Source organism: Orbicella franksi, chromosome 4, assembly GCF_964199315.1.
Source record: "Orbicella franksi chromosome 4, jaOrbFran1.1, whole genome shotgun sequence".
In the NCBI taxonomy this organism is placed as follows: domain Eukaryota; kingdom Metazoa; phylum Cnidaria; class Anthozoa; order Scleractinia; family Merulinidae; genus Orbicella; species Orbicella franksi.
The window spans coordinates 9,150,050-9,176,762 of record NC_138148.1 but is presented as its reverse complement, the minus strand read 5'-3'; the positions used below and the strand labels follow the sequence as shown (position 1 = coordinate 9,176,762).

Genomic DNA, 26,713 nt, shown 5'->3' with positions numbered 1-26,713 from the left:
GTTTTTGTAACATTCCTTCTTTTCTCCCTTTTGTAGCTTTGATTCAGTAGCAAATAAGGTGGTGGCATTTTTGACTGATAGAGGTAGGCAAAGCTCGCTTAACATTCTGTAATCCTTGATTAAACCTGGCACTAGACTACCAGTAGTCCCTCTTTCGCTTAGTCCATCGCGTGTGACCCGAAAAAAAACCTCGAGGACAAAATGGCCGCGCGAAACCCTTGAGGTGAGAAGCGGCTTTCGCGCGGCCATTTTTTCCTTGAGGTGTTCTTTCGCATCACGCACGATGGACTGAGCGAAAGAGGGACTACTCGTAGTCTAACCTGGTATTCAATCGATGTTTCAACTTTTGTGCCGCTTGCCATTTTTGCTGCAAGGGAATGATTATACAGAGGCTGTTTATCATATCCAGTGACAAGTTGTGTGTGGATAAATGAAAGCCTCTGTAGCCTGGCGTTAGTTAGTGAGATAATTATGGTAACAGAATAGAACCACACAAAAACTCTCATCCGACATTGGTAACAAGCCTGCGTAAGGAACAATACGGCGACTGGTACATTTATCCGTGATTTTTAGCGCACGAAAACCTTACAACACTCATAAAAACGTACAGAAAAGTTCTAAAATCTTCAAACTTAGTATACACAGTTTTGGGACAAGGGACAAAATTTTGCAAAAATATGGCTTTCCTTGCCCCTAATAGGCTGTGTTAGGGTCGCAAGGTATTATGGTAAACTGTACAGCCGCCATCCTTTTTTCTGCTGAGGATTGATTCAATGAACTCTGGAAATTATTCTGCCCTTGCAGGGCTCGAAAAAAAACTTGAATTCCAGCTTGCCCTTAGGGCAAGAAACTCTCAAATATTGCTCGCCCTGGGCAAGTCTTAGTATGCTCTTTTAACGATTTAGTTACAGACGAGCTGCCTGCTTATCGGGCAAGTGAGAATGAAAAGGTACTTGCCCAGAAGGAAAATCTACTTGTCCCGGACGACCGGACGGCACTTATTTTGAGCCCTGAACTTGCTCATTAGTGCAAGTTGGAAGTGTCTTCTGTTACGTCCGTGAATCGAACCTTTGTTACTTGTAACTGCTGAATGTTTGTTCTTATTTGTTGTCTACAAGGTTTGACATGTAAAGACCTGGACTGCTTACCGTTTGGTGTTGCTGTGCCTATTAGGGAAGCTCTTCACCAGTCCGCAGCTGATCCACCTCTCACTCTTCCCACTGGTGCATATCAACTCATTGGTGAGTAATTAGTAAATAAATCCCTTCAGGCGGCTGGTATGTCGGCTGATAATGTCCGCGGCTGAGAGATTGTCCTAGAAATAGATATTTGGCCGAGAAGCGAAGCTTCGAGGGCAAATGTGAAATTTTCAGGACATATGATAGGTTTTTTCTAGTTTAGCTTAGTTTGTTATTGATTGTAAAGCCACACGTATGTTGTGACTGATTTCTTAACAAAGACTTCTACTACTATCTCTCAGCCAAGGACATTATCAGCCGACATACCAGCAAGCCAGAAAGGGGTTTATTTATTTATAACCCTCCCATAAATTTTCATATCGCAATTAAACCGCTCGTAAACATAGTAAAAAAGCCAGTGGTGATCTCATGGCGAATCCGCTTGATTGACGTAAGGAAGCAAGTTCTTGGTTAAACTAACGTTATTTCGACTGTGATTGGACCAAAGTTGACAAGCTGTCATGTGAAATTAACTCTCGTAACGCCCCTTAGATCAAAAACTCAAAAACTTGATGTACTTTCCGGAACAGCGTTTACGAAAAGCTATTTAATGTCACTATCGCTACACTCAACAAAGCGAGTTTGGTTTCCTTCCATGTAAAATAAGAGAAAGGAAAATTTGAAACTCTTGTGCTGACTGTGTTTCTCTTCGACGGAAGCAATCGGAGGACAAATATCGACGCAGGCGAGGGTTATTGCGCGATAACTGTCCTGTGCGTTTTCACCACGTGACGTAAAGTACCCAATAAAATCGCGCCAAAATTAATGGGTGGGTTATAACAGAAGTTACCAGGCCTTTTTCCAATCTGCCGTCAGGGACGTGGAAACCTGGGAACAAGGTTGAGGTCGCACTTGGCTGAAGAGTTGATCAAATAACCTTAGACTTTCCTGTCTTTGGAAATTCAAATCTAAATCTCTGTGACGATAACTGCGCAATGTTTTGTTTTAAGCTCAGTGTTGAAATGGTCTGTACTTATTGTATAATAATTCTCTGTTGATTTAAGCTATGAGCACCTGCTATATTTTAAAGTCTATCTTATTTTAGGACGTGAAGATCTTGCCTCCATGTTTTTGACGGACGCCAGGAAACTAAATGATGCTTATGGCCCGCTCAAAGTATGTAATGGCAATGAAATGGGTTTGAAACTACTCTGTTAAGCTAAATGACGAGTTTGTTTTGGTCTGAAGTTACTCTTCCTGAGTTATATTATTAGTTTATGAACCTAGTGAATTAGAGCGATTTTCAATTGAGTGGCGGCTGAAAGTAATCAGACAGTTACTTTGGTTTTGTTTTGGAAAGTAATTGTTTTGGTTTTGGTTTTGGTTTTACGACACTCGTTGAAAACCGCTCTGTAAGAGAGTAAGCTAGCGTTAAACAAAACCAAAACCAATCTGATTGGTTCATGCACATCATCAGTTGCATGTCGTAGGTTCAGAGGTATATTCCTTTATTTTGTAAATATAGTTATCGTTATAATCCATCAAATATTTTCGCTCACACGCAATTGGTCAAAACACATCATGTGACTGAACATGCCCCAGCTATTGAAGGATAATTAACACAATTATATCCTCCATTTGATTTTAAAAATACGCAGGCCTGGATATTTTTCTTTGGACATTATCTGTTCCGCAAACCTCACAGTTTTCCTTAAGCTTTGCTCTCGGAAAACTGTTCGCTTCTCGGCACAGATAATGTCTGCGTACAAATATCCGAGAACATTTTCACGCCAAATGGAAGCTATCCTTTATACCTAAATCCTCTGTTCAAAGAAGAACATCTCTCTAATCGTGGACGACTGAAAATTAGTCATTGCTTCCATCTCTGTTAATTTTTCTCTTTTTTTTGCCTACAAGAAAGCGACATTGAAAGAAGGAGAAGTAGATGATGGCTTCAACTTAGATGATGAGGTTAGTTCAGTTGTCGTCGTCAGCTGAGATTTCATCACTAGTCAAAGTGTTAGCTTTTTCTGCCGTTCATTCTCATACTGAAAAATATCCTTTGTGCAGCGCTATTTAAGCCAAGCTCCTTTTTCTCTTTCAGATATTAAGCTTACGGTTTGGTAAAGACCTGCGAGTTCAAGAAATAAGAAGACTCCTTCAGTCTTCCAAGCCAGTCACAGTTAATGTTGTACAAAAGCCTGAAGTCAGGTAAGTCTTGTCTCTCTTGGCTCTCTGCTTACATGTAATTCTTCCCCTGTTTGAGAGACGATTCGACTGAAACATTCTACAGTGAGGTAGCTCGACATTGATCCGTACAGGGTTCCTCATTGGTTGTTATTTTCTCGCGCAAAATTTTAATCCGAGCAATGACCAATCAGAAACGCTGCAATGTTCTCCGTAGTGTTGCGTCATCATTATGGAATTTTTCGGGTCGAATACGGGGCAGGACCCAGGGGCAAATAAATTTTGCTCTTGGGCAAGTGAAAATAGACGTTTGTTGGCCGAGAAGGCAAGTGAAATTCGTCTCAGTGGACTTGTGAGTCTAAGTGAAAATGTGAGCTTGATAAATGATACTTTTCTGTCGGGAGCAATTTCATGCGCGGAACAATGAGTTGAGAGCATGGACTAATTTAAGATCTAAGCATGCTTTTTTCACGTTTTGTCCACCAATCGCTATATTAGCTGTCGTATTGAATGTTGCGTTCTAAGTCGGACTAGTAATATTCAATTGGGGCAAGTTAAAAGCGAAATGTACTGACCCACTGGGCAAGTGGATTTCAAAGTGTTTGTTCTGTTTTGGAATATCCGGCGTCTTTGAGCGGAGAAAGAATCAAGCGTCTTTGCAACGAAAGAATAGTAGTAATCAGTGTTCTCACAAATTTGCAGTAAATCAAGTGAAGATTGCCTTGATGCATTACTTGATTCTCACAACTAACAACGCAGGAAATGTGTGGAAATCAGTTGGGAGAATTGTTTCAAAGCTTGGTACTAAGTGTTGATTGTCATATTTCAGTGACCATGATTTTATTCAGGAGCAAGAAACACGTTTGCTTATGATGTGCAAGAGAACCATGGCGTTACCTGTGGGAAGGTATGTGACTGTGTTCATATCCAACGTGACACAGGTGTGGGAAGGTAAAAGTACATATTAAAGTATACATGTTAAACATTATTAGTTTAATATTCAGTAATATTCTTAACGATTATTCCACGTGCGCGCGTTGGATATGAGATGGTAGAAAGCCAACGAGGCTCACAGCGCCGAGTTGGCTGTAATCATATCATGGCCAAGAAGCGTGAGTGGAATAATTGTTTCATTAAAAATGCCCTCAAAATATGGGAAACTGAAATAAAATAAAAACACAACGCTCCAAAAAAATTACACGTACGCTTACCACATATTTGTAGAGCATGGTATAATGGTTCACAACCCATGATGGCTGAGCCAATGAGAACTCTCGAACTGCATTATCCAATGATCCAGTTTTTAATATTTTCTGTTCTAGGGGAATGTTTACAATGGCTACTTCCCGTCCTGTGTTAACTGAAACTCTACCGATCCCTCCCTTGGATCTGACAGGAAGGGCTCCCCCCAGGTGAGTATGTCTATTGGAGGACTCAGGGAACCAAGCTGGAACTTTTTTCACGATAACTGCAGAAATTCTCGCGCGCTCATTGGCTAATTTTCATATTCAATAAGCAGACAGACACATGAATTTATCATTTATGCGATGCGGCAACAAACGAGAGCGGACAATTTGACAATTTATGACAGTATCCTACTTTGACAATGTTATGACGAAATTCATAATCAATAACAGGACAGACCCATGAAAAACTGACGTCAATTTGTTAATTGATCGTAAGTTAACCTGTAAGGTGGAAATGAAGATTGCGGAAGTGGAAATGAAGTTCAAAAGCTAGAAGTAAAAATAGCTCCAAAAGCTTGCAAGTACTTGTAGTATTGTAAGGTTTCTTTTTATTAACTTTAGTTTGGCAGTTTGCGTGATAACGAAGAAACTGTCACTCAGAGAATTACATTCACATCATTCAAATCGAGAATTTCTGTGGTTAGCGTTCTTAACCAAGCAGGTTAAATCTTCTGCTGTTAGGAACACTACAGTTGGTTTAGAACATGTGGAAACTCCAGCAGACATGAAAATGTGGCCTCAGTTTCACAACGGAGTGGCTACAGGACTCAGGATTGCGCACGGAATATCACAGGTTTGATCAGTAATTTAATGATAAATTTATAAAAAAAAAACCTGATTTTGTCCAGTTAACAGCAGCGGTGTCCTGTGGTGAAAATGTTTGCAGTAGTAGACCCTTTCAGTCAGTTAATCAATCAATCAGTCAATCAGTCAATCAGTCAATCAGTCAATCAGTCAATCAGTCGATCGATCGATCGATCAATCAACACTTGCTATGCACATACAAATGTGTATGCACCAAAAAAATAAAGTATAAATTACATTGTTACTGTCGTGTAAACATATTCTTTAATGCCATGGGCCTCAAACTTGGCAGTTTTACTATTTTCGACATAAGTTTTCCATTTGTTGCATTCTTTAAGTTATAGTCCACAATAAGTTTTTTTAGCAATATTTTGTCAAGTGACCCCAGATGCAAAAGGCCTATTGACGTTGTTCACGGCACTAGCGCGATGGCTGCTTAAATTCCAGAGACGTTACCTAGCAACAACTTTAGACCGCTGATGTAACCTCTGATTGGAAACTCTCTTGTTCCTCTCAGTTTGCTGAAGTGGTTTGGTTTTTCTTGTTTCAACAGATTGACAGTACCTGGATAGTTTACAACAAACCCAAGAATAACCAGCTAACAGAGGAACATGCTGGGTTCCTCATGGCTCTAGGCCTTAACGGCCATCTTAAAAACTTGTCCTACATGAATCTACACGACTACCTGTGTAAGGTGAGAGGTACTTAATGTCATAACATCACGTACTTTATCACAACGTATACTGCGTGACAAATCATAAGTACTTGTGTAAAGTGAGAACGTCTCCGCAATACAATCACTAGCTGTCGTAGAAGTAAATACATCATGTTTTTAACTGCAGACTATGCCACAAAGATCATAACAAATGTGCAAAATCTTTTGCTCACTAGTTTGTTTATTACGTCTTCCTTCTTTAAATTAGGGTCATGAACTTACTACTGTAGGGCTTCTCCTCGGCACAGCTGCTGCGAAGTAAGTGTCTGTGTTAGGGTTTGTTTAGTGTGAAGGTTCATCTTCTAGTCATAAATCTTTAAGAGAGGTTGCAAAAGCAATTATGTTTGTACAATAGAGAGGTTTTCAGTGATTGACGAAAGTAATCAAGCAATTACTTTGGTTTTGGTTTTGGTTTTGGTTTTACTACGGTTTGAGATTGGCTGAGCAGTGTAATTGGTAAGTAACTGATTTGGTTTGGTTTTACGACACTGGACTGAAAACGGAGCAATATAATTTGAATGAAACTTTTTCGAGCGAGCTAGCGAACGAGCGAACAAGATGTAATTTTACTCACACAATGTGCCCTAAAGAAGTGCATATTCTGGAAACGTTATGCTGAACGATTTAATTGACTCTAACAGAAAGATTTCATTCCAAGTAACTCTAAAGCTAACAGTAAATTTCTTGTTCAGCCCCAATGTAGCAGGGATTTTAGTTGACCAGGGCAACTTGGGTGCGCCTTGACCAACACCCAAGACTAAAACGTTGAGTATGTTAGAGCAGAACGTGGGTTTAGAATTATGTTTACTGGGGTAAAGTAAAATACGACCTGTCAGTAGTTGCATTGATGACTGGAAACATTTATGATAAACTGCACTTGCTCGGTTGAAGATGTGTATCAGACACGCGGGACCGTGTTTAACCACATTTTTTAAACAACCGAAAAGCGCAGCCGAGTATTTTTGACGAAGGTGGATGTGGGTCTATGGTTATTTCAGGCATCCATTACTTTAGAAAAAACCAAATAACTTTTTTTCTGTGTTTAAAATGTACTTTTTTGGTAACTATTAGTGCAAGTAAAGGTGGTTTTTTGTTGTCGTTGGGAAATTTGTTGCAACGTCGTGTCGAGTGTTTGGTGTTTGTTTTCAATCAAAGTTACTGAGGAGAACACTAAGAAATGAAATTATGGTAATTCAGGTCCGACATCCAAGCGGTCAGGGTTAATGAGTTTGAGAATACAATTAGTGGAATGCTCCCTTGCTCACTAAAGTAATCAACAGTAGAAATTGTGGATAGCTATGACACCACTAGTTTTGTTTGACTGTCTATCACCTTCTCAAACTCATTAATAATTCATCAACGCTAACCAAAGGAAATCACGACTGTTACGGTGTTTGTATACCTGATCTCAATTAGCATAGATTTTTACGATTTCATTTCTCCGTTTACTTTTTACTTTTAGTTTCGATCGAGAAGATATATCAAACACTCAAGACCGTTTTTCACCACATTTACAAACACTTCGAATTTCATCAAAAATACTCCGCTACGCGTCGTATTTCAACTCTCTTCTCGGCGTTTGGAAATGTGGTCAAACACGGTCTTTCGTGTTTGATATATCACTTAAACGTTCATTTCAGGCGTGGCACGATGGATGTGACGACCACTAAAATGCTGAGTATTCATATTGACGCTCTTCTGCCGCCAACTTCAGCCGAGCTCGATCTGCCTCACTCTGCTCAGGTGGCCGCCATATTAGGAGTGGGGCTGGTGTACCAAGGAACTGCACAGCGGAGAATGGCGGAAGTACTTCTTTCAGAGATAGGTGATTGTTTATGAATTTAGTGACATGAAGAATCATCGCAGTCATGTACGCAACTCAGGAAGCTGCTGATCGCCTAGCGTATCTTCGCTGATCTTTCACTTCTTTGACGGAGCTTAGTCACGTCATTTTGAATTATTTTGGCCTCCTACAAAATAACCTTTAAATTGTAGGAAACCTGAAAATGAAAGTTTACTGAGATCGAAAAACACCAAAGAGATAATAATTAACCTTAAAGGAACAAGGATGGTTAAGTATGGAGAAGATTAACACGGATTACAAACGACGAACTTGAAAAATTTAGACTAAACTTTTCAAAATGCCCAGACAGTGACGTAGCTCCTTTAAATCTCTCTCTCGCAGTTCAAATATATACCTCATATTCATATTATTATAAACTTGGAAAAGTGAAGATGAGTCAGGATAAGGGTTTTAGAGTTCAGTAGATCATTCAACAGATTCCTTGCCCATCGCTCTGTCAGGAATCTGTCTTTGATTCAGCAGCTACTGATTTCCTAATTTCACTTTTCACCATTTGATTACCCATGTTAATCTTCTGAAATATTAATTATTACTTGTTTTGATTGCACAGGAAGACCACCTGGTCCCGAAATGGAGAACGCTGTTAACAGAGAGTCTTACTCGTTAGCCGCCGGCCTAGCCCTAGGACTTGTCATGTTAGAGGTATTTGCCACACGAAATCATTGCGGTCCAGCCCCTATTAGCGGTTTTCAATTGAGTATCGTAAAACCAAAACCAAACCAATTGGGTACCGATTAGACTACTCAGCCAATCTCAAGCCGTAGTAAAATCAAAACCAAAACCAAAGTAGTTGTCTTATTAGTTTCGACACTCAATTGAAAACCGCTCTAAGCGTCCACCCATATTAGGCGGCCAGTTATCAAAGTCCCGATGAGGGCGTTTCTATGTTTTTTACCTCTGTTAAGCGGCCAACCCCTTTGAAGCGGCCACTGTCCATTTCCCCAAGGGTGGCCTTTTAATAGGGGTTGAGTTGTAACACTGAATTAATCAATATCAATTAAACTTGATTACAGAAAAAAATCACTAAGAAACGTGGCGGACAAGAAACTACAGAGCTTATATGTGATTCAGCTTCCCCAATTGATATAAATTGAGATACATACAAGTTGTTCGAAACGTTACCATAGCCCTGATTGGTTACCTTTCAAGACATCGCGGCTCCTCATGGGTAACTGCGCCTGACTTTTCACGCAAGTTTCGAAATTTTTAGGGAGAAAATGACACTTTCTTCCCTCCCTGATACGACGGAAGGAAATGCATCCAATGGGTGCACACTCGCAGCATTGCACATAAACGAATGCAGTATGTTTGTGAGATCGCTTAAGTGTTTTTGTGCTGTCTCGATTGGTGTTGGTAACATACTCAAAGTCGCCCCAAACTCACCATTGAATCGCGCCCTCGACACGAGGGGCGGTTTATCGACATTTGCGTTTGTCAAGCAGACATGAGGAGAGAAAAAAAATGTACTAAACAGCACTCTACTGATGTACCACCAGACTCTCTCAACTTAAATTAGAAGAAATATATGGCGACTTGTAAGGAGAATTGACATTTTGAGTCTGGGATTTAAAGAATACTTGATATTTTCAGCATGGCAGCGAGGCAGCCAGTGTAGCGGACTTGAAGATCGCAGATCAGTTGTATCACTACATGGTCGGTGGACAAACCAAACCTCAGGTCAGATGATTTTCAAAGAAACTCTACCATATCGTTAAAGTTTGAGAATGGTAATTGAAGTTGCTAGTAAATGACTGTTTCATTTGTGACTGACATTGAAAACAATTCGTGTTCTTTAAGCGTCAAATGTATTTAGCACCGTTGTGCTAATTGGGACATTGTAAATAGAGAAACAGATATTGCAGATAGAACATTTTAAACTATTAAGAATCCCAACCAATGCGGTCGAGGAGTTGAACTCGTGACTTTCGAGGACAAATCCAGATAGCGTTAGGTTGGAGGGTTTGAACCAGGGTATCTTCCGGAATTTAAATCCAGCGCCCAAAACCACGCGGCCACACCGCCTTCACCATCGCAGAAAAGGTAGTGTTGCGATGGACTAGCACGCGATCTATAGGTGGATATCAAATATACCTAGTTGCTTTGTGCTGCAGAAACCATGACGGGTCTCTAAACTCAAAAACAGAATTTACCTTTACTTGATTTGTAGCAACCTTTTTCTCTCTGTCTGTAGACTGGGACTCAAAAAGAGAAGTTCAAATCTCCAAGTTATCAAATTAAGGTAATTACTTTTTCTGTTTATTTCCTCAGTACATTTAAACCTTGATATAACGATAAAACCATCCAGAACCGGTCATTCTTTAATCAGTAACTATATTAGAGAAAATGTCGTGTAACCCTGATATAACGAGTTTCCACTGATGATGGTTCATAACTTTAGATCTAGCTGGTTCACAAAAGTGTTACATCAATCAGCTGTGTATAAACGCAATTACTTGCTCTTTTGGGAATGGCTGTTTTTCGACGTAAACCGTGTCAAAAATATTCCGAATAAAGTTACGCTGTTTAAGTCAATGGAGGAACTCAGCTTGTCTAACTCTAACACTGGTGCTGTTCGTAATCATATCCTTTAAGTACGTTTTACGGCGTTTTCTCTGCTAGGAAGGTGACAGTGTCAACATCAACGTGACTGGACCAGGTGCTACTCTAGCCCTTGGATTAATGTTCTTGAAGACCAATAACAGGTATGTACTCCATGTAACGTTACTGAATGGTGTCTGCCTATATCATTTTGTGAATGTACTATAGAGTTCTTTAATTCACGCGACACGAGCATGAGACATTTGGTTACCCTGCTAATTTTGTAAGGGTGCGGGTTGCCTCATAAATTACATTCAACATTTACAGGTATCTGATTGGATACAATCCATTCCTAAACTACTTAAAGGAGGCAGTGTGGCTGAGTGGTTAGGGCGTTGGACTTGAAAACGGAGATCGCGGGTTTAAGTCCCGTTCTGACCACTAAGTGGAGTTGTTTCTGGGCAGACCCTAGTTCAGTCAACTCTTCGGTCATGCTTGTAAATAGCCAACTGGTCTGCCTCACGCCAGTTGGGATTTTTAAGCCTATTGTGTTTAGCTGATGTATTTGTTTCTTTCAGTTTAAGTGGCGTGCCTGTGAACTAGCTGGGTGTAGCTAAGCGCACTGACCACTATTAACACTGAACATTTGAACATTTGGGACTAGCGACAACTAGAGACGTATTCCTTTTCAAATGTGAAGACGTTGTTCAATTTTTCGAACCCTGCCTCCACCAAGGCAAAGTTGAAATATTTAGCCCTCGTTGGATGGATCATCATCACCATTTTGGGAGGTTTTGGAAGAGGAGGGTGGGGATGGGGGGGGGGGGGTGAGGTTAAGACGAAAAACATTTGTTAGCGAAAAAGGTAAGATGTCCGGCCCAAGGCTTTTGGACAGAGTATGTTAGGAGGAAACCCTTGCCACATAATTGTGCAAACATTACATTTCAAGAAATATGAAAAAGCAAGGAACAACATTTTCAAGGATCAAATATCGATTCGAGTCAACCTCAAATGTCATTATGTCCTAGATCTGTCGCAGCTTGGTTTGATGCTCCCGACACTCAGTTCTTGTTGGACTTTATTCGTCCCGACTTTCTCCTGCTCCGGGTGAGTTGTGTTTCTCTTGTGTACGCGCTAGGACAAGTACAGTGTTTGGCAAAATCGTGTTTTAATTATTTCTGCCAGGCTCAACAATTTTAACTGGGTATGATTTCAATGTAGTCGAACCTTTCCCCACGTAGTTAAGTTGCAATGACGTTTCGTAACGTAAACTGACGTGCCAACAGTGTACTCGCGAATGAAATTTTATAATTCGCCACCAGGAATAGGTAACTCGTCTGTAATTTTTCGTGGGTTTACCAGAGTCACATAAACGGATACAGTTTTAAGAGTGCATATAGTTTGGGTCTTACATGAGCACCACGATTCGTTTTAGTATTGACCATTGAAAGCAGTGTATGTGTTAACTGACATCCCGCAGTGTGTTTAATTATTATGTTTGATTTCTGCAGCTTCTGAGCCGAGGTCTGATCATGTGGGACAGCATATATCCCTCCACAGAGTGGGTAGAGAGTCATATCCCAGCGGTAAGACATTACTGTGACAGTGTAACCTTACTGTCAGTAATTAGGGAGCTTAAGCAATGACGTCGACGACGTCAAGGACAACGCCTAGTAAAAAATGGATTTATGTTTTATCTTCGAATGCCGCAATTGTCAAAACCAGTTCAGTACACCTGTCGGTCTAAAAACTTGCTGGGGCTAAATATAAATGACAGCGTTCAATTCGGAAGTAAAATATAAAAAAAGCAGCCATCACGGTTCACCTAATCCAAAATGTGCAGAACGTGGTTATTTGGCGTTGCTGTTTTGCAGCATATGGCAGAGAAATGTACAAAGATTTACAACGCACGTGCAGAGCAATGGCCAATTCCCTCTGTGAGACGCGCCTGCAGGGAATCATAGTAGTTGCAATTGTACTAATCAAAACAAATATCCAGTACAAATATCTAGCAAATTTCCAGCCATGAAGTCTCTTCTCTTTCACTCCATCACTATCTTAAATAGAGTAAAATTCGCTGTCGATAATGAAGAATACGGATCCATTAAGACGCTTTATTTTCTGTGTCACCTACATTGCAACCATGGAGTGAAAATCGTCTTCGTTTCCTTGTGATAATTGGAGACACTTTTATGTTCAGTGAATGGGTTTTGGGCGACGTGATGTTGGTCTCTCAGTTCATCGACCCAAAATGTTTGATTTCCAATTTGTCTTACTCGCAATAGATTATTCGTCAGTGTGATTCCAGTGCCACAGGGATCGAGGAAGTGAATGCAGACATGGACTTGGAAAGTCTCAGGTATTTATTGGATTGTCAGTCTGGTTCAAATTAGCATTGATGTGTTGCGTTCTGGAGCAGGACAACTATCCCTGTCACTGTTCCCCTCTCTGCTTATTAATCAGCAATAGTTTCTGACATCATTGTTGACGTTTTAGCTCAGTAGCATCTCTGGCGTACTAAGGGAGTAGGAGTGGTGCAGTGGTGAGAGCGCTCGCCTCCCACCAATGTTGCCCTGGTTCGATTCTGGCCCGGTGCCATATGTGGGTTGAGTTTGTTGTTGGTTCTCGCCTTGCTCCGAGGGTCTTTCTCTGGGTTCTCTGGTTTTCCTCACACAAAAACCAACATCTCCAAATTGCAATTCAACCAGGATAGAGGACCTACATGAAAACCACTTAAGGCTGATGTCTTATTGTGGTTTCCTCTCTAAATGTCGTTAGTTAATTTTTACATTATTATCAAGGCAAGCTAGATAAGAATTGGCTCCACACATTTCAAGAGCTCGTGAAATCTAGTAATTGGTGAATTGTCTAGCTCTTTGGATGTAACATCAGTTTATGTAGACATTGGCTTTCAAAAACTATCAAATTTCTCGGTGAAAAAAGCGCCAATAAACCCGTGCATTCTTTGTAAAATTTTGAACTTTTTGACTTGCGTCATCAGTCTTTGGACAGCTTATCGTACCAGACCTTTTCAGTAATCAGAGCTGAAAAGGCTAATAAACCAAAACAAAGATTCCGTTATAAGTGGCGAGAAGAAGAAGCCATCACGTCTTTTATCCACATCCGTTGCACATAAATCACTTTAAAAAAAATAAAATAATATACTAAAAACTGTAAACCGCGGTAAAATGGCGGATGACTGACGAGGCTTGAAGAGCAAAATGTATTTCAAACTGCTGCGATTTACAGTTTTTGTATATTTATTTTTTTATTTTTGAAGTGGTTTTAAGTTCGTCAGATGTGGATAAAAGACGCGATGTCTTGTTCTTCTCGTTCTATAAAATTCCAACACATTCCTGGCCTGGCCAATTGAAATCGCCCCAAAGCGTTGTAAATGAACTTTTACAGATACTCTGGGGGTTACCTGCATCGGACAAGCGTACCATTTAGAGAGAGAATCGAATCTCCTAGTTTCTTCATGCTTTACAAACTGGGCTGAACGCGATTTTGTCGATAGTGCGAACAGTTTAGGATATTACCGTAGCCAATAATTTCTTCTCTATCACTTTGTTCCTTTTAGTCAAGCAAATGTGAACATCATCGCCGGCTGTTGCATGGCCATGGGCTTGAGATTTGCAGGCTCTGCCAATCAAGAAGCTTTCAACTGCTTGGTATGTTATCTGTTCTGCCATCACAATAATCTGCTTGGCGTCGTAAAAGTCGTTTTCTAATCGAGTAGAAGGAACTGAATATAAAACCGTGTAACTAACACATGTGAGAAGCAGCGACATGGTAACGTCGTGGCTTTTAAGTTTTTCTCTTATGTTTTCCTATTGTTCAGAAACGGTTTTTTGTTTTATTTGATTTCAAGAACCTCATCGAATTTACATTTAAAGAGGTATCTATACAATGTTAGCAAGACGTTTTTTAGCTCTTCAGCTTATACTGGGCTGTCACTTTTCACCAAGGATCCCAGAAATGCAACTGAATGGAACAGTAATTTTCCGGGAATTTCTGTTGGCAGTTTTTGAAATTTTAAGTAGCTCCGTTGGTACAAACTGTCAGAAATTTGCACCATTTATTCATTTCTTCCATAACCAGTCTCTTATCAAGTAATGTAATAACCGTAAAACAAAACAAAAAACAGTTGGTTCGCTGGTTTTTGGAAGTCCTTACCGTTATTCAACGCTTATTCCAAGCGGTTGTTTTTGGCAATTTCACGTGACCACAAGGCGGCCATGTTGATTTTCCCCAACAATGAAATTTTTCTTATTATCTCGTGCAAATATTCCCTATAGGTTTGGAACAATAATGTGAAAATGAAAGTGAAGAATGATCATCGCAGTAAATTCCTCGCTCCCAATGTGTGGCTTCATAGCTCAGTTGGTAGAGCATCGCACCGGTATCGCGGAGGTCACGGGTTCGAATCCCGTTGAAGCCCTGATTTTTTTTCAGGCTTCTTCTTTCCAATTGCTTAAATTGGAAAATTTACTGCGATGATCATTCTTCACTTTCATCTACAACCGCAGTTCATATATGAATCATTTCATATAAACTTCACAATGTGAAAATGCGTGATATAAGGACCTCTGGACTCTGCTAAGCAGTTGAAATGTTCGCGGTTCATTTTTCAGATGCATTACACTAAACACTGTAAGGATCTGTTGAACAGCAACGCAGTGGAGCAGGTAACTATCATGCTGGCGACTGATATTAGGTAAAGTCGTTCACCGGCCTTGTAGGGAGGCGTGATGGCCTAATAATTAGTGCGTTGACCCGTCAGATCAAGCGTTCTTGGCTTATTGTGTTGTATCTTTTAGCAAGTCATTTAAATCTCGACGTGCCTCTCCCCACCCAAGAGTATAAAGTGCTACCGGCAAATTTAATGCTTGGGGGTAACCCTGGGATAGACTAGATTCCACAATAAAAATATTCCTAGCCGCTTTTTGTTAATGAAACCGGATATAAGCGACTGTCTAGCGGGCTACTAGATTCGAATGCAGACCTTACCTTTCTTTGTCTGATGGTCCAACATATCTCCTATAGGGTAGTTTGAGATGCTTTGCGGTGTCCCTGATTGGTTGTTACTTACGCGCGAAAATCCAAAATCAAGCAATTAGCCAATCAGGAACTCTAAAACTACGACATCAGTGTGGAATCTCGCGGGTCGAATGACACGTTTCGTAAGCGGTGAAAAATTCCGAGTGAGAATGGAGAGAGGAATTGGTTCCTCGAGCCTCCGAATAGACCACTTCCTAGTTACCTTGTGCCTCTGTGTCAAAACGAGTCTTCGTGCAAAACCTATCATATGAAAAGGAGTTTGATTTGCATGAAAATTAACCCGTAGGTGGAGCAGATATGAATGGTTTCGCACAGGCAAAAAGCAACTCGGAAGTGGCCTATTCGCCCCTCGCATATCGACATATCAAGACAATAAAGAGAAGGAAAAGAGACTGTTGAACTCCCTCCAAGTAACATTGTTAACTAAGTTGTTGTTTTTCAGGTTGGGAAGCCCACAGTTGAGACATGTCTAAACACCATTCTCTTGTCACTGGCTATGGTATGATGGCTATGATGTTTTTTCTTTTTTCAATTGGGGTAATCCCGTGGTGATTCTGTTTGCATAAAGGAACTGAGTCCATTTATTATCTTGCTGTAAATCTGAAACAGTTTGTTCGTATGTTGCTTTTCTGCAAAATGTATTCAGCATATTGAAATCTCTTTGTCATATAACTTGGTGCCAATCTTTGTCCCTGTTTGATTAAAGCTATTCTGGGCTCTTTAAATTAGTAAGTCGGCATTTTGATTGGAATCTGATTATAAGCTTATTTTTAGGTTTAATTTGGTAGGAGAGGGCTTTTTATCATGGTAGGGCCTTAATTTCGAAGAAACTTTGGTTCTGCAAAGTTAAGTTGTTCTCTAATCACTCTGCAGAGAAACGAGCACTAATCTTTTTCATAGTAAATATCATCAGACACAGAAAAGAATCAGGAATAAGCATCTCGTTTAATCCTAGCTAGACCAGGAATACAGGGCAATGCTAAAGTATAGTCATTTACAGGACAACCGTACGACATCTACCAAATTTCCGCGCACATATAGAAGTTTACGTCAAAATGTCTTAAATGAATTTCTTAAGGTTTTCTAGTTTTCCTTCCTCCTCAAAAACCAACATCTCCAAATTCCATTCGACCAGGATAGAGGACCCGCATAGAAACCTGTGGCTTCCTCTCTAAGAACTGCAATTTATTTTCATTCGGGGGAATTAATGGATACTTATCGAAAGTATCTGTACATCCAGTAAGAGCCTGAGGAACGAACTTTTTACTACAGTGAAACCTCTATTAAGCGAACACCCTCGGGACCTTCCGTCCGCTTAAGAGAGGGTTTATAACAATTGCGCAATGTTTGTTAACAATTAACATTCAACGGTTCGTCTGTACTGTAATAAAGTTCCAGGTTGTTAACGAAGCTATTCAGAGTTCAAGTTCATCAGCTTTCATTGGCAACATTAATTTTTTTGTAACCGCTTAATAGAGGTTTCTCTGTATATTCTTTGCGTCCAAAACCATCATAGAAAATATGCTGTAATTTGTCACTGTCTGGGATTTCAATGTTGGCAGGTCATGGCGGGAACTGGTAACCTTGATGTACTCCGGATTGCTCGTCAGCTGCGCAAGAGACATTCCCCGGATGTACCGTATGGAAGTCACATGGCTGTTCACATGGCAATTGGTCTTCTGTTCATTGGAGGGGGAAGGTAAAATTTCTTTTATGAAATACTCTTACACTGACTCTTTTCACCAGAATGTATCAAATTAGGTATTGGCGACATTGGTAAAATGTTGGGGAATATTTGGGGGGAGGGACTTGGGGGAGGTCGACGGGAGGGGTCACTAGATTGCGAATGCTGACAGATTTTTGCGGAACTGCCTGTTGTTGTACGCCGTCGAAAGCAGCCGTTTGCGAAGACGAGCCGAGAGACGATTTACGTGACGTTACAAATGAAAGTGTGAAACAACAGATGAAAATCCATCTGCGATCTGTTTTCTGCGATGGACTATAGCATCCCATCTAGGGAGAAGTAAATCAAGAACAGCTCCTCAGTGTCCCTTTTTAAACATAAACTAAAAACGTTCCTTTTTAAGAAAGCATTTTTATAACTTTTTAGCGATATTTTTTTATTTTTACTTTATTTGTCTTAAGTGTTTTTAATATTTCTAACTGTAAAGCGCTTTTGAACTTTTAGGATATTGGCGCTATATAAATATTTTATTATTTATTATTATTATTTAGAAGTAGAAATACTTCTGGTCACTTCATATAACAGAAACCGGAGATAAATACAGTCTGTGTTCACCACCTGCAGGACTTGTAAGAAAACTCATCTTATCTATTCTTGGGTCTTTTCCGCCCGTGGTGTATACAAGTTTGACCTTTTGGTTATTGCCTTTTTATGACATTACTTTCTACAGGTTCACCCTGAGCACAAGTGGTCCATCAATTGCGGCGTTAATATGCGCTTTTTATCCGAGATTTCCGATCTCTAGCACTGATAACAGGTAATAATTTAACTATGCTACCCTGAGGGTTTGTTGCTCACAAATCGCTCTCTCTTTTGAGATGTTCATTTGATAAATGATTGATGTGGAATTAATACACTGAAATCAATGTGGTGATCAAGAATTCAGTCATTGACAATTCCGTGCGGTTGGTTGGTGTCTCTCTTGTCCTCAGTGATCCTTATAATCACTGAATTTTCGTTGATCGCTTGGAAGCCGGCTTAAATTATCCGTTAAATGTATTTGTGTTTTCAGGTACCATCTGCAGGCGTTCCGACATTTGTACGTCTTGGCGACTGAGCCTCGAGTCCTTGTTCCTCGTGAGGTGGACACTAACAAGGCTTGTCATGTTCCGCTTGAAGTTACACTTAAGGTTTATACTCTTAATGGAAAATTATTTTTTTGTGTGATGTGTACTCTCCGTACACTCGTGAAACGGTACCCAGAAACAGACATAAGTGTATAAAAGTTGTCATAAGCGCTCATGACGCGAAAGAAAATATTTGAAAAGCTCTTTATTTTAGCTTCCCCACTCCACGTTCGCTTCTTTCCCTGGCCACGCACTCCTGTTTCCCCAGTCACGCATTCCTGTTTTCCTAGTCACGCATTCCTGTTTCCCTAGTCACACACTCCAGCTTCCCTGGTCGTGCACTCCTGTTTCTCTACCCACCTTTGCCAAGGTGGCATTTTTTCTTTTCATCACTCATTCCTCTCCAACGTTTATGGGAGAGTAATGCGTGACGAGTCTAAAGAAAAGTCTGCGTAGGAGCGTAAGAAATTACCCGTGGGTCAGAAGCAAGGATGTGTCTCCCGGTGACCCTGCGATAGACATGCATTCCATCCAGGGGGTAGGGATGAGGGTTACGAATACTATTAGTTGCGTTTAATGCTACAGAAACTGGGATAAGCCCCAGCGAAAAGGTCCACTGGCTTGAGGCAGACTATCTTTACCACTTCACTTTGGCAATCTTATTGGGTCAGCAGAGTGAAGTATTTTCCCCAGAGACTTCCAGACGTCACGTTTAGCACTCTGAACCACCTGGCCAAGGAACTATTATCATCATAGTTGAACAATTGTACACGTCGTCGTTCATGCGTCTTGTTTTTTTATCTTGCAGGAAACTCGTTTCTACCCAGAAACAACTTTAAAGCTGACTGCGCCCTGTATCCTACCTGAACTGCAGCTGATCAAAAAGGTATGTCGTTGCCCATTGCTTGCTGCACTCTGCCCGTGTAATTCTCATTACCCTTTTAGAAAGTGCTCTCTGTTTCAAGTGAGAGTTCATAGAAAGCTTGTGTCTCTGAATCAAGGTCAAACCGGGACAAACCCAGAGTAATTTAGTGCGTATTCCCAGCGTACAAAATATCAAATGATAGTTGTAACATCTGTGTTTATAAATTTCTATCTCAGATCCGTGTGGCTGGTTTGCGGTATTGGCCTGTTACAATAGATTTTACAGAAAACAAAGGCAGTGCAAGGTAAGAGAGTTACTCAAGCAGTTGTCTCTTTAGGAAATGGGAGTGGGGGGATGGGGTTGGGGGTTGGAGAAGAGATTTGTTGACTAATTTGGAGTGTTTTCGCTGTTATTATTCACAGTTTGCTGACGGCCAACCAGGGTACGTTATTCGTGAAGAGGAGAACTGGTTTTTTGACTTATGCCGATGATCCTAAGGTGAGTGCTGCAATTCGTGGTGGTTCAATGAATCTTCTGTTGGCCTGAACCCGAAGGTTGGACAGAGACGCTTGCCTCAATGCAACAGCTATTATTCAGGGTTTCAAAATGATTTTTGACGTTTTCTTACAAGGCGTTTCTAGTAGGCCAAAAGTCCATTTTACAGTTGTGTGCTTAGTTACCTGGCCTATGAATGCAAGCGAGGCTGGAGGTGACCTTGTTTTGATACAGACCTCTGCTTTTCTCATTCAAATGCCACTAGTTAGCATAAGAACAACTTGATATACACAACAAAAGTAGTGAGGTCTTTTCAGCTCATTTGAAACTTTTTCACTGCTTGTAAGTTCAGATAAGCCAGGCTTGTAGAAAGCAGTTCATTATGAAAATAAGCGAATCAGCATAGTCAGCAACTTTTCGACATCGTTAACTATTTACTATTTTCAAAAGTTAACCATTTTCGCTTGCAAGTTCCATCGGAAACAAGACTTCCTTCCTCCCCGCCCACCCAATACCCCGTGCGAAGTTATACTCCCATGGCCTATAGCCTGGATTTTACGGTAGTCGTACTATATGTTGGACTAGGTAGCATCGTGTACAGGTTTTTCTTTACCTTGCATCTGACGCTTGTCAAAAAAAGTTGTAGAATTGTTTAGTTACATTAGACACTTTTCACGTTCACTAGGGACATCGTAACATCCTTGCCAAGACTTTTGCTGCGCAAACGGATCAGGTAAGAAGCCACTTTGATTTTGTTGATGTCAGAATGAAAATTCGATAACCTATAAAACTGCACTGAAGTTTGATGTCGATGTGAACAATACTTAATCAGTTGGACAACTCCAGTACGGTACTCGAACTGTTTACACACTAGCTTCTACCACTATGTCAGTCTTTATCTAAACAACCAGAAACCTGCGCGTAACTCCATGAAAATATTTTGTTATTTTTTTTCTTTGTAACAGCTCTCTTTTCTCATTTTGGTATTGTAGTGTTCTGTAGACATTCGGGACTCCCGTAGCGCGGGAAACGGTATTCACGCGAGGAAGCGGGAAGCGTGCTTGTGTGTACAAGCGTGTGTTTTGAGTGCGTCTGTGTGTTGCTCGAGTTTCTGGCCTTATTGGCTTCTAGGAATACTTCAAGAATCTTTTGTCTGTACGGTTAAATTCTAAATACTTAGTGACTGTGTTTCGATAAAACTATGCAACATCACTAGGAACGTTTTCTCTTTCTTTGTTAAATAGACAGAGGTGGTGCGGAGCTTTTCATCAGATCCGAACCTCATAGCGCTGGCAGAGTTGTTCGGTGACAAAGATAATTCAAACGACAGGGTAAGCTGACGGGAAAGAGACTGAGATAATTCAGGAGAAAAACAACTGACAAGAACAGTAGAGGAATTAAGCACGCCAATTTTTCAAACTCCGGCATTTTCTCTTGCACGGGCTAAATCTCTTATTCTTAATTTAAATTCACACTTGTTACAGTAAATATTACATTTACAGGCGGGCCAACATAATGCCAGTCCGTAAAGCGCTTATTTCGCTACCTATGTGGTGTAAAGCAACCTCAAATTAGAGCGGTTTTCAATTGAGTGTAGAAACCAAAACCAAGAAAATCACTCTAGCATGAAAGACTATATAGTGAAGAAATCAAAATTCGAGGTAATTGCATGTAGCTGACGCAAGCGCGTGAAAACGTGTGCGAACGCATCACGATTGGTTTTGGTTTTACCAAAAACTGGCGCGATCAGTTTATAAGCCAATCATGTAGCGTAGGGAGTGCAGAACCAATTACTTTTCCAGGGCCTCATGGTTAGTGCGCTCGCCTCCGGATCGATCGGTCCGGTTTTGAGCCCTGGCCATGGACATTGTGTTGTGTTCTTGAGCAAGACAATTTACTCTCACAGTGCCTCTCTCCATCCTGGTGTACAAATGGGTACTGGCGAATTCAATGCTTGGGGTAACCCTGCGATGAACTAGCATCCCATCCAGGGGGGAGTAGAAATATTTTTAGTCGCTTCATGCTACAAAAACCGGAGATATTATGAGCCATTTAGCTCGTGTGTAGTACATACTGCTCCTACTCAATTAAAAACCGCTCTAAGTAACATTACAGGTACATGATCGAATTGTGGAATATTATAGACAGCTCTATAGAGATTCTACCTCAGTAATCATTTTCTTTCCCAATTTTCCACTTCGTTCCTCGAAGGAGAGAAAGTTGAGCTCGTTCATTGCGTCTGCTTTGGTTGAAACTGTCACAGAGGAGAAACCTGAAGTTCTGATGACATTACTGCGCATGTGGCAGGTATTGTAGACCGGTGCATACTAGCGAACTGTTTCTTGTTTTGTTTTGTTTCTATAACAGCAGTCTCTTTAAATCGTTCCTCGCGTACTTTTGGAGAGATAGCAAATAAGTTGCTGTCCCACGTCACTTTCTTTAAACCTTTTGCCACAGAGTAGCACACTCGATAACAAGGGTTGAATTGGAAATATTCCTTAGAAAGACTTTCCAAGAAAGCCCAATATATCCCAAAAAATTTTCCTTTCGTCTTTGTACCGAAGCAGAGAAAATAAGTCGAGTTACCTGAGAATAATAGCGAGTTACGTAAACTACTGTGACGACAGTGAAGACAAAGTTGACAAACAGAAAAATTTGGTACGAAGAACAATGGCTAAACACGTGCGTTGTAAATCTTGATACGTTTCTATGCCGTTCTCTTCAAAACAACAACGTGAAAGGACCATATTGTTCGTTTTCTATAAAACGATAACCACGAAGGGAAATTATCAATACTTCTATTAAGAAATGAAAGCCTTCATCACATGTTGAGCTGGGGATAGTTCTGACACCAATAAACACAATGAACAGACCTAGAATTAAAAGTGGAATTTTTAAGTTGGCTGCTCTCGGCGTGGTTACGTAAAGTCATTGACAAGGCATTTCGACTTCGACGTTTCACCCAATCTCGTTCCTAAAGTCTGTGCGTTTTCGGTCAGCTGTGACTGTACGCTCGACGAAACCGGAGCCAGAAAATTCCGGTTCCGGTTTGATTGTGCTCATGCGTTCAAGCTTAACAACGGTTTCTGAACATGCGTGGATCAAGTAACCGTAGTGACTATTGCTGGCTCACTTCCAATTTCTCTCAGAGGTCTCGATTCGTTGGATGGCGATCTCTGGGAACGAGTTTGCGTTTCTCCCGCCAGAATGCCGACGGCTTACGGGAGCGCACTAGTGCCCATGCCCTCAGACTACACATCCCCACTCACGTGCTTTGAGTAAAATAAAGTTTGGTGAATTGAAGCAAATTATTATCCTGGCTCTCTTCTTGTAGATTATCCATAACCTGGAATGTCAACCTGATCCGGCCTCTGTGTGGCAGATGAAGTTAGTGCTGACTTTTTACAGGAATGCGTTTCCAAGAATTTCTAGGGGCATGCTCAGGAAGGTATGTTTTGTGCTACTAACACGCAGGTTCTAGATGTTGAAACCTTCGCCATTGTTCTTGAGCAAGACTGGTCCCCCAGTATCTCTTTTGTAACTCTTCAGGCAACTTTGTTAATGGTGTAGGTTTCTCGTGAGAGTGGGGTGACTTGCGATTAACATGCTCCCTCATTTAACACTAAAATGGATTGTCAGTTAGGTTAAGTTTGTTGCACTGGTAAATTGTAATGTGGGAGGCGCGGGCGCCTCATGGTTAGCGCCCTCGACGCCCGATCGAGCGGTCCGGGTTCAAGCCCTGGCCGGGGACCAAGCATTCTTAGGCAAGACACTTAACCACTTTCACAATGCATCTCTCCACCCAGGTGTATAAATAGGTACCGGCGAATTTAATGCTGGAGGGTAACCCCGCTTTGTACTATCATCCCATCCAGGGGGGAGTAGAAATATTCCTAGTCGTTTCGTGCTACTGAAACCGGAGATAAGCATCGGTCTGGCGGACCTCTAGGCTCGTATGCAGACTTTAACCTCACCTCATATTCCTGTAGTGTTGCATGGGTCGTATGCCCTTGGAAGTAACAGTGTACTTTGTCATTAATGCAAACCTCGTTTAACGAAATGGCCCAGCCAACTTCTTCTTGGACGAACTACAAACCAACAAGATTGAAGACCAGATGAGACCTTAAGTAAATTACATTGGTGTTAAATTTGTTTCCACTTCTTGGGTACAAGATAAATAATTAACATCAAGGTAGAGTTCACTAAAATTGTAATTCATTTTCTTCATAGCCTCTCGTTAACGCCGACTTCATCGAAGAATACAAGTTTCTTTTGGAAGAATCCATCGATCGCCTTATGCTGAAAGGTAAGCTTAGTTTCATTGTGACAGTTCTACACATATAAACAGGTATTAGACTTTATAATGCCCCAGCTCTAGTTTTGGAGTCAGAATGTGCTCAGATTGCAAAACTACATAAAAGAAATCACAAAAAAATCTGCATTATTTTTGCGATCAGAATGTATGACTGAGCCTGCGATTTTTAGCGGAGATTTTGTCTACCAGCGTGGCCTTCTTAGTGGTCTTGAAGTCTTATTTATCGGATAACGATATTTTTTTCTTAAGGGCCCATTAACCGATTTATGCGCGCGCCCGCGCGCGTTGTTAAGGAGGTGAAATTTCACTTCCGGTTACTTACGTCAGCCTGAGCGCGGAAAATAAAAACAACTCAATAACTTCCAAATTCGCTAACATTTTAGATGTTTTTCTTCGTGTTTCACAAAATGCAAAGTAAAAAAAGTACAAGCAGAGACAAAATAAGAAGAAGACAGGAAAACAAGAGCAATAGAGGGTCAAAACTAACTCTGTGTGGCTTTGTTTGATCTTACCGAAGTGCGCTGATATTGTAAATTGCGCACGCGCTGATAGGGTAACTTCCAATATATATCGGGCGCACTTCCGGTTTCTTTAAATGCTAAACGAAACGCGGTTTTTCATTAAATCCAGCCTTTTTCGACGGATTTCGATCAAAGCCAACTTTGGAAAGATAACTATGCATTCCTTTTTCAAAATCATGCTTTTTTCAGAAAATTACGCATTTTTTAATATTTTGAAATTCTCTCAAAATCTGACCTTTTAGAAATAAAACAAAATCTATGCATAGCGTAATGAGGATTTAAAGTAAAATATCAAATCAATGAAAAAAATCCCGATAAAGTAATTTGCCTGGGAGCCTTTGCGTTTTTTCACTATTAGTCACATGACCATGGGCGTGGCCTGGTGACGTCATCACTAGTGTTACTAATCATGAAAAAGTTAAAACACATGAAATAACTCTGAACTAGCTAAAAATGATGAGGTTATATGAGAATAAATTTTCCTCAGCAACGGTTCGAAAAGATCGGTTAATGGGCCCTTAGGTCGACACTCTTTCCGTTTCCAAAGGTAGATAGCCCTTGGGCGTTTCATAAATGACATCAACCGATTCTATAGAAACAGTTCGTCAGGCCCTGCACACTAATCTTGTGAAAGAGCTCTTCTATTATTTTAACTAAGTAGGATTTAGCTTACTGTAGCTGTTGTATTTATGAAGATTTTACAGTGTTTTAATAAATTAACAGACTACTACTGTTACGGCTACGTTTGCACAAGGGCTCAAAAGTAATTGAACTAATGCTGTCTTTTCTTGTAGACTCAATATCAGCAAGATCCTGTTACAGTGCCGAGGAACACAAACGCAGTTTCTGTCCTGCCATGTGCTGCTTTGCCGTTTACCATGAAGTTCCATTGCCACACGGTTTGCCGTCTTCTATCCAGCAAGGTGATGTGTTCGTGAGTCGTGTACTGAGGAGTTTCCACCGGTTATTTGGTTAGATAACCGATTGCAATTTTAAAAAACCGTGACACCTTAACTGGATTTGTCAACAAATGTTTAGGAAGTTTCACTGGATGCCAAGATCCTCGCTATCGTTAGCCGTCTCCACCCCCTCAAATGTTCCATTCTTCTACGACTTCCAAGCATTATTGTTGGGCTTCTTAGTCTTACAGAGTAAAGGGTCTCGGTTCAAAAACCCGACCAGGTAACCTGGCCTGGCAAGTAAATGGAAACGTGTGAAGAGTTAGTGAGGTCCCTTATCTATTGACTTACTGCAATTCTTCATTGAGACAGGGCCTTACATGAAACCCTTTCCCACTTTCTCAGTTCTTCATATATTATAATAGCCGTCTCATCTTTTTCCCATAATTCTTTGTCTCCATAGGTAGCGTTCCTAGTCTACCCGTGATGCTTCAGGACGTGGCTGATCTCCCTTTGGCAATGACTGCGTTACTGCGACTGCAGGCTCAGAGCTAGTTCCCAGCTTCATACCTGCGCAGAGAAAGATTGTCACTGGTGCGCAGTGGACTCGAACAAACTGGAACGATTAACGTCGAAAACATCAAGAGTTATAAAGACTGATCGATCCTCTGTCCGCAGACTCGTCTGTAAATCAGACACGGAGTTAAGCCCTGCCTTTCTTCAAACGAGTCTTCGCGCGAATCCATTCATATGAAAATGTGTTTCCTCTACAGTTTCATTTTCATATGAAAGGTTTTGCACGTGGACTCGTTTTGAAACAGAGACAAAGGTAACTCGGAAATGTTCAATTCATTACTTCGTCCGATCTCCGGATCGGACAACGAGGATAAAATAAATCGAGAGGACTTGGGATAGCGAAACAGCGAACACTCACCCCAGTGTCTTCTCCTTTTTTCCTTTCTCGTTTGCCTCCATTTCGCTCTTTGGCGCAAATCGGCGAGCATGGGAATAGTAAAGTTTTGAACAGGCTAAATCGAAGGCAGGCCGTTATCTGTCTGCTACAGAAACAAGTAATTGTAGAAGATGAAATAAATATTTACAGTTGTTTTTCTTATTGATTTTGAACTGTTTTAGTGTCTTTGTCAAACCATTTATTTAAACGTTCTTAAATTGCTGCGCTCGAGTTCTTGAATGATCACGTGTATAAAGAATT

The 26,713-nt window shown here is 40.8% G+C and overlaps 1 protein-coding gene across 2 annotated transcripts in view; it reads left to right on the top strand.

Moving 5' to 3' along the window:
• The window catches only part of LOC145483295 (anaphase-promoting complex subunit 1-like), a 46,050-nt gene extending 19,429 nt beyond the window's left edge, over nucleotides 1–26,621 (top strand). For both annotated transcript variants that reach the window (XM_081461779.1, XM_081461778.1), the window contains 34 exons: nucleotides 37–83; nucleotides 1,119–1,241; nucleotides 2,284–2,354; nucleotides 3,096–3,149; nucleotides 3,283–3,389; nucleotides 4,195–4,272; nucleotides 4,688–4,777; nucleotides 5,294–5,405; nucleotides 5,970–6,110; nucleotides 6,340–6,389; nucleotides 7,772–7,956; nucleotides 8,546–8,637; nucleotides 9,586–9,672; nucleotides 10,187–10,234; nucleotides 10,615–10,697; nucleotides 11,562–11,640; nucleotides 12,045–12,119; nucleotides 12,819–12,892; nucleotides 14,114–14,204; nucleotides 15,168–15,221; nucleotides 16,037–16,093; nucleotides 17,157–17,293; nucleotides 18,009–18,095; nucleotides 18,351–18,468; nucleotides 19,214–19,291; nucleotides 19,507–19,574; nucleotides 19,693–19,768; nucleotides 20,451–20,498; nucleotides 21,010–21,096; nucleotides 21,977–22,072; nucleotides 23,100–23,213; nucleotides 23,996–24,071; nucleotides 25,396–25,524; nucleotides 25,964–26,621. In XM_081461779.1, the coding sequence (XP_081317905.1) occupies nucleotides 37–83; nucleotides 1,119–1,241; nucleotides 2,284–2,354; nucleotides 3,096–3,149; nucleotides 3,283–3,389; nucleotides 4,195–4,272; nucleotides 4,688–4,777; nucleotides 5,294–5,405; nucleotides 5,970–6,110; nucleotides 6,340–6,389; nucleotides 7,772–7,956; nucleotides 8,546–8,637; nucleotides 9,586–9,672; nucleotides 10,187–10,234; nucleotides 10,615–10,697; nucleotides 11,562–11,640; nucleotides 12,045–12,119; nucleotides 12,819–12,892; nucleotides 14,114–14,204; nucleotides 15,168–15,221; nucleotides 16,037–16,093; nucleotides 17,157–17,293; nucleotides 18,009–18,095; nucleotides 18,351–18,468; nucleotides 19,214–19,291; nucleotides 19,507–19,574; nucleotides 19,693–19,768; nucleotides 20,451–20,498; nucleotides 21,010–21,096; nucleotides 21,977–22,072; nucleotides 23,100–23,213; nucleotides 23,996–24,071; nucleotides 25,396–25,524; nucleotides 25,964–26,055 (3,004 nt within the window). In that variant the 3' untranslated portion in view covers nucleotides 26,056–26,621. The remainder of the gene's footprint in view (nucleotides 1–36; nucleotides 84–1,118; nucleotides 1,242–2,283; nucleotides 2,355–3,095; nucleotides 3,150–3,282; nucleotides 3,390–4,194; nucleotides 4,273–4,687; nucleotides 4,778–5,293; nucleotides 5,406–5,969; nucleotides 6,111–6,339; nucleotides 6,390–7,771; nucleotides 7,957–8,545; nucleotides 8,638–9,585; nucleotides 9,673–10,186; nucleotides 10,235–10,614; nucleotides 10,698–11,561; nucleotides 11,641–12,044; nucleotides 12,120–12,818; nucleotides 12,893–14,113; nucleotides 14,205–15,167; nucleotides 15,222–16,036; nucleotides 16,094–17,156; nucleotides 17,294–18,008; nucleotides 18,096–18,350; nucleotides 18,469–19,213; nucleotides 19,292–19,506; nucleotides 19,575–19,692; nucleotides 19,769–20,450; nucleotides 20,499–21,009; nucleotides 21,097–21,976; nucleotides 22,073–23,099; nucleotides 23,214–23,995; nucleotides 24,072–25,395; nucleotides 25,525–25,963) is intronic.
• The last annotated feature ends 92 nt before the right edge of the window (nucleotides 26,622–26,713 follow it).